Source organism: Bos taurus, chromosome 5 (genome assembly GCF_002263795.3).
Source record: "Bos taurus isolate L1 Dominette 01449 registration number 42190680 breed Hereford chromosome 5, ARS-UCD2.0, whole genome shotgun sequence".
In the NCBI taxonomy this organism is placed as follows: domain Eukaryota; kingdom Metazoa; phylum Chordata; class Mammalia; order Artiodactyla; family Bovidae; genus Bos; species Bos taurus.
In genome coordinates this window covers 42933430-42952474 of record NC_037332.1, presented here as the reverse complement: position 1 = coordinate 42952474, position 19045 = coordinate 42933430, and the positions used below count along the sequence as shown (strand labels likewise).

The 19045-nt window shown below is 37.8% G+C and overlaps 1 protein-coding gene across 3 annotated transcripts in view; it reads right to left on the bottom strand.

Annotated features, from left to right (window-relative positions):
• PTPRB (protein tyrosine phosphatase receptor type B) overlaps nucleotides 1-19045 on the bottom strand; it is a 130533-nt gene that overhangs the window by 63432 nt on the left and 48056 nt on the right. For all 3 annotated transcript variants that reach the window (XM_059886183.1, NM_001205297.1, XM_005206432.5), the window contains 7 exon segments: nucleotides 17378-17653; nucleotides 16446-16697; nucleotides 14605-14868; nucleotides 11102-11371; nucleotides 9465-9725; nucleotides 4416-4682; nucleotides 216-479 (listed from right to left, as the gene is read on the bottom strand). In XM_059886183.1, the coding sequence (XP_059742166.1) occupies nucleotides 216-479; nucleotides 4416-4682; nucleotides 9465-9725; nucleotides 11102-11371; nucleotides 14605-14868; nucleotides 16446-16697; nucleotides 17378-17653 (1854 nt within the window).

The following is a 19045-nucleotide window of genomic DNA, read 5'->3' as shown; positions in this document are numbered from 1 at the left end:
GTTGGGAAGATTCCCTGGAAGAGGGCATGGCAACCCACTCCAGTATTCTTGTCTGGAGAATCCCATGGACAGAGGAGCCTGGTGGGCTACAGTCAATGGACTCACAAAGAGTTGGACATGACTGAAACGACGTAGCACACACACATGCATGCCTGATGCCCTGAACCACGTAGGCGGCTGGTTCTAAGAGAGTCTGTATCTCATGAAAGCCTCACCTGTCCGCTCTTGGCTGAAGGAATGACTTTCATATTTGCCACTCCTCGTAGTTATGGTCACGTTGTAGAGGCGGCCTGGGGTGAGGGAGCTGAAGGAACATTCACCGACAGACTTGGCGATCACAAGGGACTGAACCACCCTGCCGTCATGGGAGAGTGTCACCACGTAGCTATCCACGTCTCCAGGAGCTGGCAGCCAGGATATGCTGAGGTAGTCACTGCGGCCAGAGTTGTTTACCGTTACTCCACTCACACTGGAAGGGACTGGGATTTTAAAGAGGGGAAGAATATTTAAAAAGAAAAGTACAGTCAAATTGTGAATCATTTACTGCAGTCAGCACAAACGGCATGGACTCAGAAGATCTGATTACCTAGGAAGTGTCAAGGAAGTGTAAGGATTTCACGTTAGCTTTGGGAAGCTCAGAGTTCTTACCTCAGAAGGCTAACCAAAATGAAAACGCAAGAAGTATTTTGGATGCCTCATTAATATAAGGATACTGCTATTGAATTTTCATGGTGTGACTGTTTGCAGAGTATTTTAAGTGGAGGCATTTATATGTGAGTGTGTCAGGAGGTTTCCTTTGTAGGACAGGGAACAAACATTAACATCTTAAATGTATGAGCTTGAATCCAAACCCATTGATAAAGAAAAGAAGTTTGAGGGGAAAGGTACTCAAGATACAATGGCTTTTCTAAAAGTCTCAGACATTGGATAGCTTTGATCTTCTTGTGATTAAGTTATTTATTTCTGGGGTGTCTAATCATGAACACAAGTGAAAGGGGTGTATTTCTCTTTGCAAAGCATTTTCTGCCCTCTAGTGGTGAGAAATAAACTTAAACATCTATTCCGTAAGCAACTAGTCTGGAGACCAGACTTGCGGGCCCAAAGACCTGTCATGGAGATAATGACTTCTCTGGTGTCCACCATAATCGTACAAAAATAGGAAAGATGCGGATGCCTTCCAGGAGTTCCCCAGCTACTAGTACAGTCTGGAAATTAATCATTGTGATGCTGAATAATAGTTATTCCCTGTATTAGAAATAAGTGCACAACAAATAGTACTGTCAGTAGTGAATATCAGAATAAAATATTATAGTATATATGAACTCCACTGCAGTTTTCATCATTGGTTGACTGACTTCAGGTAAATATTTTCATATAATTTCATAAAATCTGTACATCACATATAATTGTTGGGATTTGGCTAGATGACCTAGGAGAATCCTTCTTATCTAATATGCTCTGACTTTGTGATTTAAGCCCCAGTATTTTTTACATCTATATAAGCACTTATCTATCACTGAAGATATAAACAGCATTCTATTGAATAATTCTGCTGATGCTGTTCCATGTATATGGACATTTCCTAGATATAAATTGAACTTTTAGCCATATTATTTGTGTATTGATGATTTCCCTCCTTCTTCCCTTCCTTCTTTTTCACATCCCTTGGTAGCTCTCAAAATAACTATGCTTGTTTTTCAAAACTGCTGGAAAAATTTGCAACTACTAACATTTTATTAGAAAAGATATAATTATCAAAAATATTACCAAAATATAAATTCATGTTTAAGAAGACATATAAAAAATTAAAAGACAGATATAAAATTTATTTTTCTTTAGAATTAGCATTTTTTCAGGTTATAACTAGATTTGTTAAATACATTTAATATTTTAAATTTTAAATATTTTGCCACATTATCTAAGCTGGGAGCTTTTATATATATATGTTTAAAATTTGTAGAAGTATAAATGAATTATTTCAACCTTGACTAATACTTCAGCAATTTGAGTAGATGGTAATGATTATCAAGGCTTTAGCCACTGAATTATTTTTACAATCTACCATGTTCAAAATATACTAACCAAAGCACCTTTCAAAATTCTCATTATTGTGTTTCCATAGTAATATTCCATTTTTCTTCTTTTTCATTATAATGTCTGCACTCAATGTGTTTGAATAAAATAACTGATGCTTATATTTATTCATATCTTGTCCTCTGCTCAAAACTTTACAATCATTTTTCAAAGAATTTCTTGTCTATTTTTTGCATACTTCTATTATATAATGTTGGCCAAATACTGATACCTCTGTTGCCATTAAAATACAGTATAAAATAATTACAAGTCCTGTTTATCAAGTGATCTCAGACACCAAACTATTTTAGTATAGCACAATAAGCTGGGTAGCTCTTGGGGTATTTTAAGATGGAATTAACCTATGTAGCAGAGTCTGACTACTTGCTCACCAAACCATTTCCTTTTCCTCTTGGACACACAGCTAGACTAGATTGCCCAGCCACTCCCTGCAGTGCAGTGTAGTCATACAAATGTTCCCGTTAAAGGAATGTGGGTGGAAGTGATGTGTTTACTTCCAGCTTTGGTAGTCTTTCTCCTCCCTATAACCTCCATCCTCTGGAGAAATGAAGAGACCTCCGAGGATCTAGAGGAAGGAAGAATCACAGATGGTAGGACCCTGGGTCCCTAAATTACTGCTTGGAGAAGAACCAACCAAAAGAGTTGTCCAATCAGGAACACCTACATTGTACAGTTGTATAAGCAGGAAATAAGTCAGCGTAATCTGACTAATGCGACTGCAACTCAATGGGAAATGGATGCAAATTCCTTCTCAACTCTTCTCCTCAACTTATTTCTCCTTCCCCACTCTGATACCTGGTGTTGGCATGAATTACTGGGGATGGAAGAGAAAATGAAGCTTAGAGAGATAAGTTAATGGAGACTTAGGGCCAGAATCTAGGCCTCTTGATCCCAAACTAATCTTTTGGGTCCCCCAATCCAATTATGCTACACTGATGGATAGTGCCAAGAATCACTAAACGAGAAGAACGAAGATATCAGGAAGAACAGCATCAGTTGCCACAGAATGACAGAAATGAGCAGACATCAGTGAGTTTCTACCTAGACAAGAAATATCTTTTCAGCAACTTAGTTGATCTTTTGGGAGAGTTAATGAAGTTAATGGTCCTCGGATTCAATAAGCAGATGAGATTCATGATTTTAGAAAAGGACATAACTGTGGATATAGGCTGCTGATACTCAGAATCTGAGCATTGGGAATATAGAGGGATGAGCCTGACATCCAACTTCTTATAATCATATGAAATTAAATAGGCAAAGTCACTGACCTGATCTGAGGTCACTAATAATTATTAAAGCTTCTATTGGATTTATTTAACTGTTTTCCTTTCTAAGAAACTAGAACATACATTTTATATTGTATTTACATTCTTTCTTTGTGTTGTGTAGAAAATTATATTCCTTTCTTTGGTGCTACACCTCTGTCTGACACATATTGCCATAAGATACTTATTTGCTTACTTAGCTCTCTGCCCTATTTGACTATGAGCTCTTTAAGGTCAAGGAACACTGTTTACTGTAGGTGGCATACAGTATTACTGCTGCTGCTGCTGCTGCTGCGTCACTTCAGTCCTGTCCAACTCTGTGTGACCCCATAGACGGCAGCCCACCAGGCTCCCCCGTCCCTGGGACTCTCCAGGCAAGAACACTGGAGTGGATTGCCATTTCCTTCTCCAATGCATGCAAGTGAAAAGTGAAAGTGAAGTCGCTCAGTCGTGTCCGACTCTTCACGACCCCGTGGACTGCAGCCCACCAGGCTCCTCCATCCATGGGATTTTCCAGGCAAGAGTACTGGAGTGGGGTGCCATTGCCTTCTCTGGGCATACAGTATTAAACACTGTTTAATGTTGCCCATGAAAATATATGGGATTAGGGAATTTTATTAACTTTCAACCATAGAAGTTGGAGATCATTGTTTTTTCTGTCTTAAAACTAAGAATAAGAAAGAGAATGGAAGATATGGTTTTTTTTTTTAAAGTTTATGACTTGCTTACCTTAATCTGACATAAAAATTTCAAAGAAAATCAGCTGGATGAAGGAATAAACTTAGGCAGCAAATGACTGTTGTGTCATCATTAAGGTTTTCTAGGAGTTCTGACACAAGTATTGGAGATTTTAGAAAATTTAGTATTCATTCTCTCCTCTCTCACTCATCCTCCAATTTCCATTCCTGGGAGATCACCATGTACCATCTAAATAGCATTGAAACTTGGCTTTTAGGAAGGTCTGAGTTGGGTCTGTCTTTAGGATGTTTTAAGGCTTCTAGGATATACTCTGGAGGTACCATGTGCTCAGGTATCTGTAGGTCACACTCTTCTTACCTGTCCTTCCCTCCACCACCACTTGTCGGGAAGAGATCCCTCCGCTTACTGTTGTTACCACCACGGAGTAGAGGCTGCCTGATTTGAGGGAGTGGAAGCTGTATCCGCTAGTCTCACTGGAGACACTTTCATTTTTGATGACCACATTTTCATGGATCAGTAAGACTTGGTAGAATTCTACGTCTCCCAAGGCCTGGGTCCAGTTAGTAAACAGACTGTTTGTTGTCCCTTGGTTGGCCACACGCAAACCAGTCACTTGGGCAGGCACTAAAACAGAGCAGAGAGGGAAGAAAAAACAGATGACACTTCATTACCCTAAGGAAGTGTGACAAAAAGGAGTAAAAAATGGAGGCAGTTTTGAAAATGCTAAAATATATACATATACTTTGATATAGACAGTCAGCTTTATTTCCTGTGACATATGGAGAACTAGTCCCCTAGAGAGACTCCACCATTCTGAAAAAGCTGCTTATGTGGAAAATCAAAATTATTTCATATCCAAGGATAAGATGTATGCCTATTAAGTATTTTTTATTTTAAATTTTAAATAATAAAGGGTGCTATTTTTGAAAATTGCTTACCTAATGGGATTTCACCTGTCCCTACTCAATGAGAACTGAAAGTCACATTATTTACTGGATGGTTGTTATGGGGTGGTACTGGGAAATCCCTTCAATCTGATGATTAGATTATAGTGTAGGAAACTGGTAATTCTTTACTGGCACATTCTCAAGAGGCCCATTCTTATTATACATGTTTGAGTGAGTGAAAGTCGCTCAGTCATATCTGACTCTGCAACCCCATGGACCGTACAGTCCAGAATTCTCCAGGCCAGAATACTGGAGTGGGTAGCCTTTCCCTTCTCCAGGGGATCTTTGCAACCGAGGGATTAAATGCAGGTCTCTCGCATTACAGGTAGATTCTTTCCCAGCTGAGCCACAAGGGAAGCCCTATTATACATGAAAATGCTACAACAATATAAGATATAGTATCAAATAATAATAATAATAATGATAACAACTGAATCAATTATCAAAAAATGTAATTGGCCTATACAACAGTGATAGGAAAGAGTCATTCTGGGGTCCAAGGCCTGATCTGTCTCACCTGTGAGCCTGTGCCCCTTACCTAATTAACAACCATTGTGATTTTTAACCTGTCCATTAACAAATCTTTTTACACAGACCTTGAAGTTGGCACTTGATCAACATTTCCTTTGTGCCTCTTCCCAGAATTATGATAGATAAGCAAAGGGATTTGAATCTTGGCACAACCTTTCTCAGAAATCACTGACTTTTTGATTAAAATATAAACATATTAAGTAAAATAGTTTACTGTACATGGGTTGAAAGATTCAATTCTAATTCTAAATTACATGTGAAAGCAAAGAAATTATATGCCAAAATAATTTTGAAAAACAAAAATAAAGTTGAAAGACTAACATCATCTGATTTCAAGACTTCTAGAAAGCTACAGTAATGAAGACAGTGTGATGTTGGAAAAAAAGTAAACAGACTAATGGAAAAAAATTGAGGATCCAGAAATATACCATGTAGACTGATGTTTTTTTAAAGATGCAAGGGCAATTCAGTAAAGAAAGGAGAGTCTTTTTCAACGAAGAGGATTAGAACTACTGGCTATTCATGTGCAAAGAAAGAAACCTTGCCTCATATCTCACATATATACAAAAATTCAAAATTGATAATACACCTAAATTTATAACCTGAAACTATGAAACTTCTAGGAGAAAATTTTGATGACCTTGTGTCAGACAAAGACTTCTTAGATATGACACCAAAAGCATATTCATAAAATAAAAAATTGACAAATTGGACACCAAAGTTAAAAACTCATGTTTTGCAAGACACACTAATAAATTAAGGAAAAGACAAGCCAGAGGGGGAGATCAAGATGGTAGAACAAGAGGACAGAGAGCACAGTGAAAAAGCAGAGGACTACTCTCAACTGAAAAGAAAAAGTAAATCCCCCCCAAAATGAATGAAACAGAAATCAACAATTTACCAGGCAAAGAATTAAAAACATTGGTAATAAAAATGTTAACTGAATTAGGGAAAAAGTTCATCTAAACAGTGAACATTTTAACAAGGAACCAGAAAATAGATCCAACCAGAAATGAATAACTCAATAGCTGAAATAAAAGAAAAAAAAAAACAAAAACACACTAAGCAGGAATGAGGAGCAGACTTAGTGGAACACATAAGTGATCTAGAAGACAGAATAATGTAAACTAACTCAATCAGAACAAAGAAAGAAAAACACATTTTAAAAAATGAAAGCAATTTAAAAGATGTCTGGGATAACATTAAGTGTTCCAATACTTGCATTATAGGGGTCCCAGAGGTGAAGAGAGAGAAAAGAGGATTGAAAATGTATTTGATGAAATTACATCTGAAGACTTCTCAAGCATGAAGAAAGAAACAGATATGCAGGTTCAGGAAGCACAGAAGGTCCTAAATAAGATGAACCCAAATAAAGCCACAAGATATAGCATAATTAAAATGGCAAAAGCTAAAGAGAAAATTCTAAAGGCAACAAGAGAAAAACAAAGACGCATACACAATGGAATCCCTATAAGGCTGTCAGCTGATTTCTGAGCAGAAATATTCCAGGCCGGAAGGCAGTGGCATGATACATTCAAAGTGCTGAAAGGGAAAAACATCCAACCTAAGATTGGATGATTATCAGTTAAAATACAAGTAGAGATTAGCAAAAACTAAAGACAAGCAAAAACTAAAAGTTCATCAATACTACATATACCCTAAAAGAAAAGTTGAGGGGTCTTCTCTAAATAGAAAAGAAGTAAGAATCTATAGGAAATGAAAAACTCCCACTAGAAAAGGCAAATATATAATAAGAATGAAGGATCAACCACTTAAATAAACCAGTACATACATTAAAAGACAAAAAATTGTAAATGCGACTATAATAACAATATACAATTAAGGGATAAGCAAAAGATGTAAAATATGGTATCAAACCCACAAAATGTGGGGTAGGAAAGTAAAAAATGTAGGTCTTTCAGAATGCATGAGAACTTAAATAACTACCAGTCTAAACCAAGTAGATATAATTATAGGTCAGTATATGTGAATCCCATGACAACCACAAATCAAAAAGGATAAAATATCAAAGAATAAACTTAATCAAGGAGGTGAAATATAAAGTCTGAAAACTATAAAAACATTGATGAAGGAAACTGAAGATGATACAAAGAAATGGAAAGACATCCCATGCTCTTGGACTAGAAGAATTAATAATGTTTAAAATGGCCATACTACCCAAAGTAATCTATAGATTTAAAGCAATTACTACCAAAATATCCAAGACATTTTTTACAAAGCTAGAAAAAAAAATCCTAAAATTCACATGGAATCACAAAAACCATGAATTATCAAAGCAATCTTGAGAAAAAAAGAACAAAGCTGGAGATATCAAGCCACAGTTCAGATTATACTAACACATAGATCAATAGAACAGAACAGACAGCCCAGAACTAAATCCACACACTTATGGCTATTTAATCTATGGCAAAGGAGGCAAGAATATACAATGAAGAAAAGATATTCTTTTCAACAAGTGGTGCTGGGATAACTAGACAGCTACATGTACAAAAATGAGATTAGAACATTTCATCACACTACACACAAAAATAAACTCAAAATTGATTAAAGACCTAAATGTAAGATTGGAAATCATAAAACTTCTAGAAGAGAACATAGGCAGAACACTCTTGACATAAATTGTAATAATATTTTTCTTGATTTGTCCCCTAAATGTAAGAGAAATAATAGTAAAAACAAATGAGACGTGATTAAACTTAAAAGCTCTTGCACAGCAAGGGAAATCACTACAAAAACACTTTCATTTCTGGCACAAACCATGAAAATGCCCTCAATAAGCACAAATGCACATGCTGGACAAAACATAAAAATGTAAATATATGAATGAGCTGTCAAGGATGTAATGAATTCTCAGAAACCCATAATAAGGTGAGAGAGGTAACTGGATAGCTGAAGCAGACTTTCATCATGAGGGCACCTTTCAAATATAAATCTAAGCTTTGATTTTATAGCTTTGCTGGAACTATGAATAGGACTTTTCCAGGGTGAGGAACCTCATAGGTGACTCTGCATAATACTGAATCCTGAAAGCTTGCATTCTAAATGTAAGTGAAATAAATATTTCCTTCCTGTTCCCCATATACTTCAGCCTCCTTATTATTGGGAGAAAAAAACTTCCACTGAGAATTCATCACATTTTCAGTGAGTTTGCAACCCAACTTCATAAAATCTGGGTGATCAAAAACCTCAGGCTGATAATTACGATTAAATGTCTGAGTTGCTAAAAATCCTGTGCACCTGAAAGAATCTCAAGAAAAGAAAATTCCTTCTGAAACCTATCTCAAAAAAATTCCCACAAAATAAAAATCCAAGATATATGAGTTTAAAGTAAATTATCCCAAACATTTGAAGAAGTAAACACCATGGGCAAAGGCAGGCAACTCAATAAACAACAGGACTGAACTGATGATTTCAGATATTGCACTAATCAGACATAGATTGAAAATAAAAGCCATTAATTTACTTAAAGAAATAGAGGGGGGATAATGGAAAGAGCAACAGAATACAAAACAGATTTGAAAGACAACCAAAGAAAATATTTAAAAGTGAAGAACATAACAATTGAAATTTAAAACTCAGTGGGTGGACTTTCAAACAGATCAGATAAAATGAAAAAAAGAATAAACTAAAAGTAAGATCTGAGGAAATTATCCAGACTATAGCCCAGAGAGCAAATATATGGAAAACATGAAACATGAATGTATGTGTATATATATGTATATATGTATATATATACATATACATATATATATATATATATATATATATATATATATATATATACACACACACAATGCCCAGTATGCCCAGTACTGAATAGGCTCTTAATGAACATTTATAAGATGAATGCTACATAATTCAGCAGACAGGATACTTTTAAAGTCTAAAATTTATTTTAAAATATTACCTGTTCTTCCTTTTGTTAAAGATGAATTTTTGAGGTCTCCACTAATACTGGTAACTGTAGCTATGTATTTTCGTCCAGGCACCAGGTTAGTAAAAGTGAATTCTCTGGCATCTCTGGGAAGCAACTTATGGATGAATAAGAGGTCTCTGTCGATGAGTGAGACGATGTATCTCTCCCATTCTGCTGCAGGGGTCTGCCACATGACGCTCAGCGAGGTTTCATTGGCATGTTTGACACGAAGGTGAAGGACAGCCAGGGGGACTGAGGAAAAAGCAGTAGACATTTGGGTCATTTGGATGCTGGAGGAGACTCTTGAGAGTCCCTTAAACTGCAAGGAGATCAAACCAGTCAATCCTAAAGGAAATCAATCCTGAATATTCATTGGAGGGACTGGTGCTGAAGCTCCAATAGTTTGGCCATCTGATATGAAGAACCGACTCATTAGAAAAGACCCTGATGCTGGGAAAGATTGAGGGCAGGAGGAGAAGGGGACGACAGAGGATGAGACGATTGGACGGCATCACTGACTCAATGGACATGAGTCTGAGCAAGCTCTGGGAGATGGTGAAGGACAGTGCGTGGTGTGCTGCAGTCCGTGGGGTAGAAAAGAGTCAGACACGCCTCAGCAACTGAACAACAGCAATGTCTGGGTCATTGATTTACTCGGATACATTTGAGTATTCTTTAGAGACCTGCTCCCTTCCATCCACAGAAGTGTTCTAGTCGAACATTTCTTTTCTGAATACTTATAAGCATTTAGCAAAAAAAAGAAAAAAAAAAAAGAAAGCTAATCACAAAAAACATTGTTTGTGTAACATAACCAGAAATAAGGATTCAAAAGAGTACTCTTGGAAATTACTGGGTCATTTATTTTTGATCATCATCCAGGAGATATTAACAGTTGGAAAATGAAGAGATGACTGGAAGACACAGTTGGCAAGCTAAAGACATGTCTTGGTCCTTTTCTTTGACATTCTTCTAAGAACACTGCATCAGTGTAGTTATTTCCTTATTATCAGGCAAGACTAGGAGAGAATATATTTGAATTTCACTCTATGTGTGGCATATTCCATGTCACAGGGATTTGCATAGAAATGTTGAGCTTAGAGGTCAACTTTCTTATTTGAGAATTGAGGAAATGGACTCAGAGAGGTTGTGACTTGCCCATGGAATTACAGTGTAATGGTGACAGCAAGAACACCGAAATCCATGTCTCAGAAACTCTCCTCTGCCCTAAAATCTGAATATATCCCTCATTGCTTTAACAACTCTTCTGGGGTACCTGAAACTCCCCCATTAGTCAGCAGTGGGTCAAGCCAGTGGTTCTCTTAACACTAACTATCAAGAAATAGTTATCAAATATCTACTTTGTGGGGAGGATTCACCCAGATTGTTTCCTTATTCTTTTGATGTTAAAAAAGGTCTTTCTTTTATACAACAATGGACTTACTAGCGGAAGTGATTTCTATTGTTCTAATTTGACAAAATTAAACATTACCAACCTATTTCAGTCTACCAGCCTAAAATGTCTCAAATCTAGGGAATGCTGGGGTAAGATATTGATGGTTACCTGAGTTACTTGGACGAAGGTCCAAATTAAGGTTCTGTCAGTCATTAACACCATAATATTTGCTTACCTGTCCTGCCTTGGCAACGCGTAGAATTCTTCAGATTTCCACTCTCCACAGTGACTTCTATCTCATACCGTCTTCCCGGTATAAGCCCCACGTCATCTATGACATAGTGTGTTTCCTCCTTTCCCACGGTGATGTTGAGTAGCACCGAAGAATCATTCCAGAGCAGGATACGATACTGCTCCCAGTCTCCAGCAGGGGGCGACCAGCTTACTACCAGGGACTTCGTAGAACCATTGCTATTTGCCTCCAGGTCCCCAACTTTCTGTGGAACTAAATAGTGAAATGATGTCACAAGGAGATACTAAAATCCAAAGGTAAGGATACTTGTTCACTTTTCATGGGTAACAGTAGATAAGAAATCTAATACTAGCAATTCAAAACATTTCTATCTCCTCCTGATGTTTGTGAATTGCAAATGAGTAATTTGGAGCCATCTGACATGTGAGAAATGTTTGCTAAAATCATTTTAGCAATATATCAGTAATGCGATCTTTTGTAACACTATTAATAACCTGGTGATACAAATGCTCTGTTTTTTTTTTTTTAATTATACAACAGCCCTAGAGACAATATTGATGTTGCTTCTAATGACAGTGACATTGATGGATGTGGTATCTTTTGGAAGACAGTGGTCACAAAACTTTTCTTTCTTTTCCAATTGAAAAGATTAATCTTCTAGCAATATAACTCTGATCTTATTATTCCTTTGCTCAAAACATTCAAGTTTCTCCATTAACCTTGGATAAATATAGATAACCAGAATAAAACATCAAGTCTTTGATGCAGAGTTTGTAGCTCTCCTAAATCAGAGCCCAGATCTTGACAGTCTTCATTCTGAAGTCTCCATGCAGGGCTCCTCCCTCATTCCCCACTCTTGAACGCTGGCCTCCAGTTTCTCATCCTTAGACCTTAGATCGCCTGGGCTCCTCTGCCACTGTGTCTTTGTTTTTATTATTCCCTATACCTCAAAAGGAGAAGGCAATGGCACCCTACTCCAGCACTCTTGCCTGGAAAATCCCATGAACGGAGGAGCCTGGTAGGCTGCAGTCCAAGGGGTCGATAAGAGTCGGACACGACTGAACAACTTCACTTTCACTTTTCACTTTCACGCATTGGAGAAGGAAATGGCAACCCACTCCAGTGTTCTTGCCTGGAGAATCCCAGGGACGGGGAAGCCTGGTGGGCTGCCGTCTATGGGGTCACACAGAGTTGGACACGACTGAAGCGACTTAGCAGCAGCAGCAGCAGCAGCATACCTCAAATGCCCTTCCCTCTTTTCCCTCTTAACTTGGCAAGAGCTTCATATTTTAAAAGTCCCAGTTAAAGGTTATTGCCTCCCCAAAATCTTTACTGATCTTCTGAAAGAGAGCTTCTCATTTCTTTCTGACCGTATTTATGGTTTTTACCTGGCATCTCCAACAACACAGACAATGGACCCTGGAATCAGACAGTCTGGTTTAAACCCCACCACTTACTGGTTGGATGACTATGGACAAGTTATTTGACCTCTCTGAATTATCTATAAACTGGTGATAACAATAAGACCTCTAGTGATTTTGGTGAAAACTGAATGAAATCATGCTGTAAAGTGTTCAGTCAGTGCCTGATCCATGGAAACATCAATATAATTACATCATTAAAATGTAATATTTTTAAAAAATTGTGTGCATATTCTACATTCATGTGATTAAAATGTAACTTCTTTAAAAATAAGAGTTAGCAAAGTAAATATTGATATTTCAGAATTGTCAGGCCATATATTTCTATTTTTCTTTTGTTTTCTTTCTTTCTTTTTAAAGCCTCTTTAAAATGTAAGGACCACTCAGTTTGGGGTTACACAAAAAAAGGTCACAGACCATATTTGGCTGAAGGATGTAGTTTGCTGAACTCTACCATCTTAATAACTCTGAAAGTGCATGATACTATAATTTATACAAGAAAGGCACTGAATAAATGTTTGGTGGCATAATAAAATAATTTATGGGAAACATGGTTAAGACCCTGATGCGGGGAAAGATTGAAGGCAGGAGGAGAAGGGGACGACAGAGGACAAGATGGCTGAATGGTATCACCAGCTTAATGGACGTGAATTTGAGCAAGCTCCAGGATATAGCGAAGGACAGGGAAACCTGGTAAGCATGGGGTCACAAAGAGTTGGACATAACTGAGTGACTGAACAATAAACAACAACAAAGCCCTCATTATAAGAGTTGATCAGAAATATTTTATTGATTAGTATCAGTTCTAATTCATTTATGCTACTTAAGTAGTGTGACATGAAAGAGCACAGGGCACAGCCAGTAATACAGATTGTTCAGAAATGAACCCAAATCCATTTGCTTAAAAAACTCATATGAATGCAATCAACCCTCTGCTTGACTCTGCACAGGGGGTCCTCACTCATAGACACTCTCAGTCTATGTAGGAATTATGTAGACTATACTTCCCAAGGTGGGAAAAATTTTTCCTTCTAACTTATTTTGAGAAATCTGTATGCAGGTCAGGAAGCAACAGTTAGAAACTGGACATGGAACAACAGACTGGTTCCAAATAAAAAAAGGAGTACATCAAGGCTGTATGTTGTCACCATGCTTGTTTAACTTATATGCAGAGTACATCATGAGAAACGCTGGGCTGGAGGAAGCACAAGCTGAATCAAGATTGCCGGGAGAAATATCAATAACCTCAGATATGCAGATGACACCACCCTTATGGCAGAAACTGAAGAAGAACTAAAGAGCCTCTTGATGAAAGTGAAAGAGGAGAGTGAAAAAGTTGGCTTAAAGCTCAACATTCAGAAAACTAAGATCATGGCATCTGGTCCCATCACTTCATGGCAAATAGATGGGGAAACAGTGTCAGACTTTATTTTTGGGGGCTCCAAAATCACTGCAGATGGTGACTGCAGCCATGAAATTAAAAAAACGCTTGCTCCTTGGAAGGAAAGTTATGACCAACCTAGACAGCATACTGAAAAGCAGAGATATTACTTTGCCAACAAAGGTCTGTCTAGTCAAGGCTATGGTTTTTCCAGTAGTCATGTATGGATGTGAGAGTTGGACTATAAAGAAAGCTGAGTGCTAAAGAATTGATGCTTTTGAACTGTGGTGTTGGAGAAGACTCTTGAGAGTCCCTTGGGCTACAAGGAGATCCAACCAGTCTATCCCAAAGGAAATCAGTCCTGAATGTCCATTGGAAGGACTGATGTTGAAATAGAAATTCCAATATTTTGGCCACCTGACGCGAAGAGCTGACTCATTTGAAAAGACTGATGCTGGGAAAGATTGAAGGTGAGAGGAGAAGGGGACAACAGAGGATGAGATGGTTGTATGGCATCACTGACTCAATGGACATGAGTTTGAGTAGACTCCGGGAATTGGTGATGGACAGGGAGGCCTGGAGTGCTCATGACTGAGCGACTGAACTGAACTATTTTATCCCATTCTAAGATGGATCAGAGAGTGATTTGAGCAACTAAGGAATTTGTGGAGCCTTAGACTCACCCGTTCTGCCCACTGCTGTCCTGTGAGCAGATAATTCACCAGACACACAGCTGACGGTGACTTGATAAAGTCGTCCAGGGGCCAAGTCTTTAAATTGACTTTCAGTAATCTGGGATGCTAATGTTCTGGATTGTTTGATGGTCCCTTGGTAAGACAGGGTAATGTTGTAGAAATCCACATTTCCGGAAGGCCTTTGCCACTTGACTTTTAGAGAAGTCATAGTGCCTTCATTCGTCACCTTCAGATTTGAGACTTCCATGGGGGCTAATTAGGAAGAACAGGAAAGAGATTTTAATTCAGGATGTCATATCAGTCTTATGGCCACATTCTGACCTGTATTTTAATCTCTATAAGCCACAGTCTCTGCTCTGAAGAAAATGACTTCACGACGTTAAAAAAAAATACTACAAAACCCAAGAAAGGTTGTCTGGCTAGTGGAGAGAGCACAAACATGGCAGTCAGGAGCCTAGATTCTGGCTCAAATTTGGCCATAGTTTGGCTGGGCAACCCTGGACAGCTCTATATCACTAAGCCTAGGGGCCCTTAGCTTAATGATGGCTTGGGTCAAAAAAACTTAAAATGGTCTTTTCCAGTTCTGAAATTCTTTAAGTGGACTCCTGAAAGAAGTCAGTCATCTGCCTAATTTCTACCCATCTTTTTTCATGTATTTAATAACAACAAGTACATAATAAATAGACTGGTTGATTGATTGGGTATCGTAAATTTTTGTGCAAGTACTTTCTTTTTCATATTAAATCATGATAAAGCTAAAGCTTAAGAGTTGTGCTATTATTTCATCAAAGGAAATGATTACAAAGAAGAGACACTTTGGTGAATATTTTTTCTAACTTTTGCCTATGCTATAATTGTGAGCCTCACTAATGGTACAATATAAATTAATCATGTTTCACTAAAATAATGGATATAGCACACTGTTTTTGCACAGGCCAATTAGAAATGTAATTGCTCTTGATATACATAAATAATAAGATATATGGTACTTTTTTGCTACTATATATATATACATATTTTTTAAGTGTTATATAAAAATATGTAAATATATAGATGTCTTCAAATATCTTTCCTACCAACCTCCTATAGTTTCAGGAACTCTCTCCCTAGAATAATGTCTAAGGCACTACATATTTTAGAGTTTCTCTTAAACTTACATAGCTTCCCAAAGGAGGGGATTTATTAATACAGTAGACTGACTAGAAGCATTAGAATCCACTTGGATGGAAGCTCCATGAAGGCAAAGACATTGTCTTTCTTGGACACTGTTGTATCTACAATGTTGAGTATATTGTTTGCACCTTACAAATACTGATTAAAAGAACGAATGAGTATGTGTGTATATACACGATTCATTAAGATTTAGCATAGCACAGATTAGCTTTCTTGCTACGTCAGCCTATGAGAACAGCTATAGAATTGGGTCTCAGTAGATGCTTCATAGAAGAGAAGGTTTGGAAAATGGCTGGTTCACAGGAGTAGGTGTTTGTATAGCACTGAGAACAGTAATCCTGGTTCATTGTGAGTGATGTCACAAAGGCAGTAATGCTGGTTTAAGAGAAGTAAAAATCCTTAAACAAAAAGAGAAGCTGAGACTATATCCATGATTAATTCTGCTATTTCATAACGCTGCCAAGGGCTAGCCTAAAGTTTAGAATAAAAGGGAATCCCTCTTTCTCTAAGTAGAAATATGGATACATATTAAGGTCCTTTATAATTTATGGATTTTAATTTGTCCTATACTACCACTATTCAAATAATAAACCTTGTTTATTAAACATTTCCTTGAATTGAGCTTATTACTGTACAGAAAAGCTAGGCAAACTTACTTGTCCTGGCTGATTTCCATTTGTAGTTTTGCAGCCCTGCAGCCTCGCTAACAATGGTGACATTATAGAGGTGACCAGGTGTCAGTCCATGAAAAGTGTAGAAAGTAGTGTCCACGGCAATACTATGAACTAGAATCCCTTTATCCATTAGCATCAGCTGGTATCGTTCCACGTTCCCAGAGCCACGTGACCAGGAAATCAGAAGCGAATTAGTTTTCGCCAAAACACCAATATCTTTCACTGGGGATGGCACTAGTGGGATAAAATGCATTTCCGAAGTGTTATTCATAATTTCCTTATAAAATATATAGACACATTTAATTTGAAACCACACATTCATTTTTGCTTCTCTGTAATTTGTGTAATAACTAATGAAAATAGCACCCTCGACATTTTACTGGGATCTGGATTAACGCTCTTTTCAAATCCCACAGCCTAAAGCTACATCATAGTTTACCTGTCTATCTCCCCCATTTAACAGGTATCAAGGTAGATTTTGCCAATGAAGTATGATGTGGCATAGCAGTAAAAGGAAAAGAGAAAAGAAAGAACTATAGAAGATGAAAAATTGAAAGAGCAATAAAGCAGGAGAGAAAATCAGTGGAGAGTGAATGGTAAGACAGTGCGTTATGGAAGGAAATGGTAATGTGCCACTGATACTGGGAAGCATGGGCACAAGCAAAGACTGGAGAAAGTTCCGGTCCCAGAGAAGTTCCACAACTTGCTCAAAATCACCTGGCAAGGGGGCAGCCCAATCCCACCTCCTTGTTGCCAGTCCAGTCTTTCCTCTATTATCAAACAGTTTCGTTGTCTGTCTGTCTGTCTGTCTATTGTTGATCTCACAGCATTCTTACTCCTTTTTCCTGAATCTAATATAACTTCAAAAGGAGTATAGACTATTAAATACCCAACTACATGTAAACAAATCTTACCTGTTGATCCATTGGCATACATTGTAGAGGAACGTTTATCCCCAGAAACAGCTGTGATGGCAATATTATATTTATTACCAGCAGTGAGGTTGAAAAATGTGTATTCATTCCGTGAAGCTCTTTCTTGAATTTGGGCCGTCTGTATCTTTTGGTTATCATCAAGTAACTGTACCTCATACCAGGTGACTTTTCCCGAGGAAGGAGTCCACCAAACATGCAAACTGGTGGTAGTAGTTTTCTCTTTACTGACTTCAAACCTAGCAGGAGGTAAAGGATCTGTGGGGCAAAAACCAAAAAAGAGAAGGTGGCTTGAGGACTTTTGCAGATGCACTCTTACCTTGCTACAATCCAGACTCAGTTTCCTTCAACGCTTTCAGAACTCTGCTGCCCATGATATGAATGGGCATTTTACACTACTTCCAAACCACTGTACTTAAAAAAGGAATCTACCTTAGCTATTAGTCATATAAACTCCTTTTTCTCTAATAAAACTTTTTTGTTACGACATCTCTGAGCTTGGAGATCCAAGCAAGGTTACATTTTCTTTGGCTTGCAGGTTTTGCATTTTTCAAACACTGACAAACATCCAGGCTCTTCCTGGATAAATACTGAAAATCTCAGCAGAAAATAAAGATATTAAGAAATAATTTTAAAATGTCTGCTAAATGTTCTCTTTTTTAGGTTGTGGGGCTTAGGGGGTTACATTTACAAAACTTTGGGTTGTTCTTAGGTATCAGAAAGCCACAAAAGATACAAACCTGATAATGAAGCCAAGGTTAGGTATGTTCACCAAAATGAATACTCCCAACAACAGGGATTCCCTGGGACTTCCCTGGTAGTCCAGTGGTTAAGAATCTGCTTGTAATGCAGGGGATGTGGGTTTAATCCCTGATCGGGGAACTAAGATCCCACATGTCCTGGACCAACTAAGCCCATGCCCCACAACTAGGGAGTCTGTGCACTGCAAGGAAAGATCCCGCATTATGCAGTGAAGATCCTGTGTGCTATAATTAAGACCCAACTCAGCCAAATAAATATTTTTAGAATTGGGATTCCTTATGTCCCTAGATTTTTTTAAACTTGAGTTCTGGGACATTTTGGAGCTGCCAAAACTCTTAGAGCAGACGGGAATGGGTTAGCCCTGCACCTGGCTATGCACTTAGTTTCAATTCTCAAAGCCATGGGTCAGTTTGAGGAGTCCTGTTTCCTGTGTCCTGAATCTTCACTGTAGAACTTGAACTAGGATGACTGTTACATCTCCAGGTTAGGAACTAAGTCAATAAGATTAGAGAGCAGATGATGCTGTGGGACCATCTGAGCAACGAGGCTCTCCTCACCCTGAATATGGGGAGAAGAAATGTTGACAGTAACATATACATAGTTTTCAGAAATCCAACCTGGCTTTTGTTTTAAGAAATGAGCCCCAGATACTGGAGACTAAATTTCAAGAGTCAGGTTAACTGTTTTAGTGGCATGGCATAGTGATCTCAATTCTTATCTACAATCTGGTAAATTATATTTTACTCACGAAATAAGAAATTCTAGCATCTTCCTAGAACAGTATATGTTTTAAGAAAGTCTTCACTTGTTATTAGCATAAATATAAATAGGAACAAGGTAATCTTACTCTATATTCCCCATAGATGCCACACATAGGCTAAATACAGC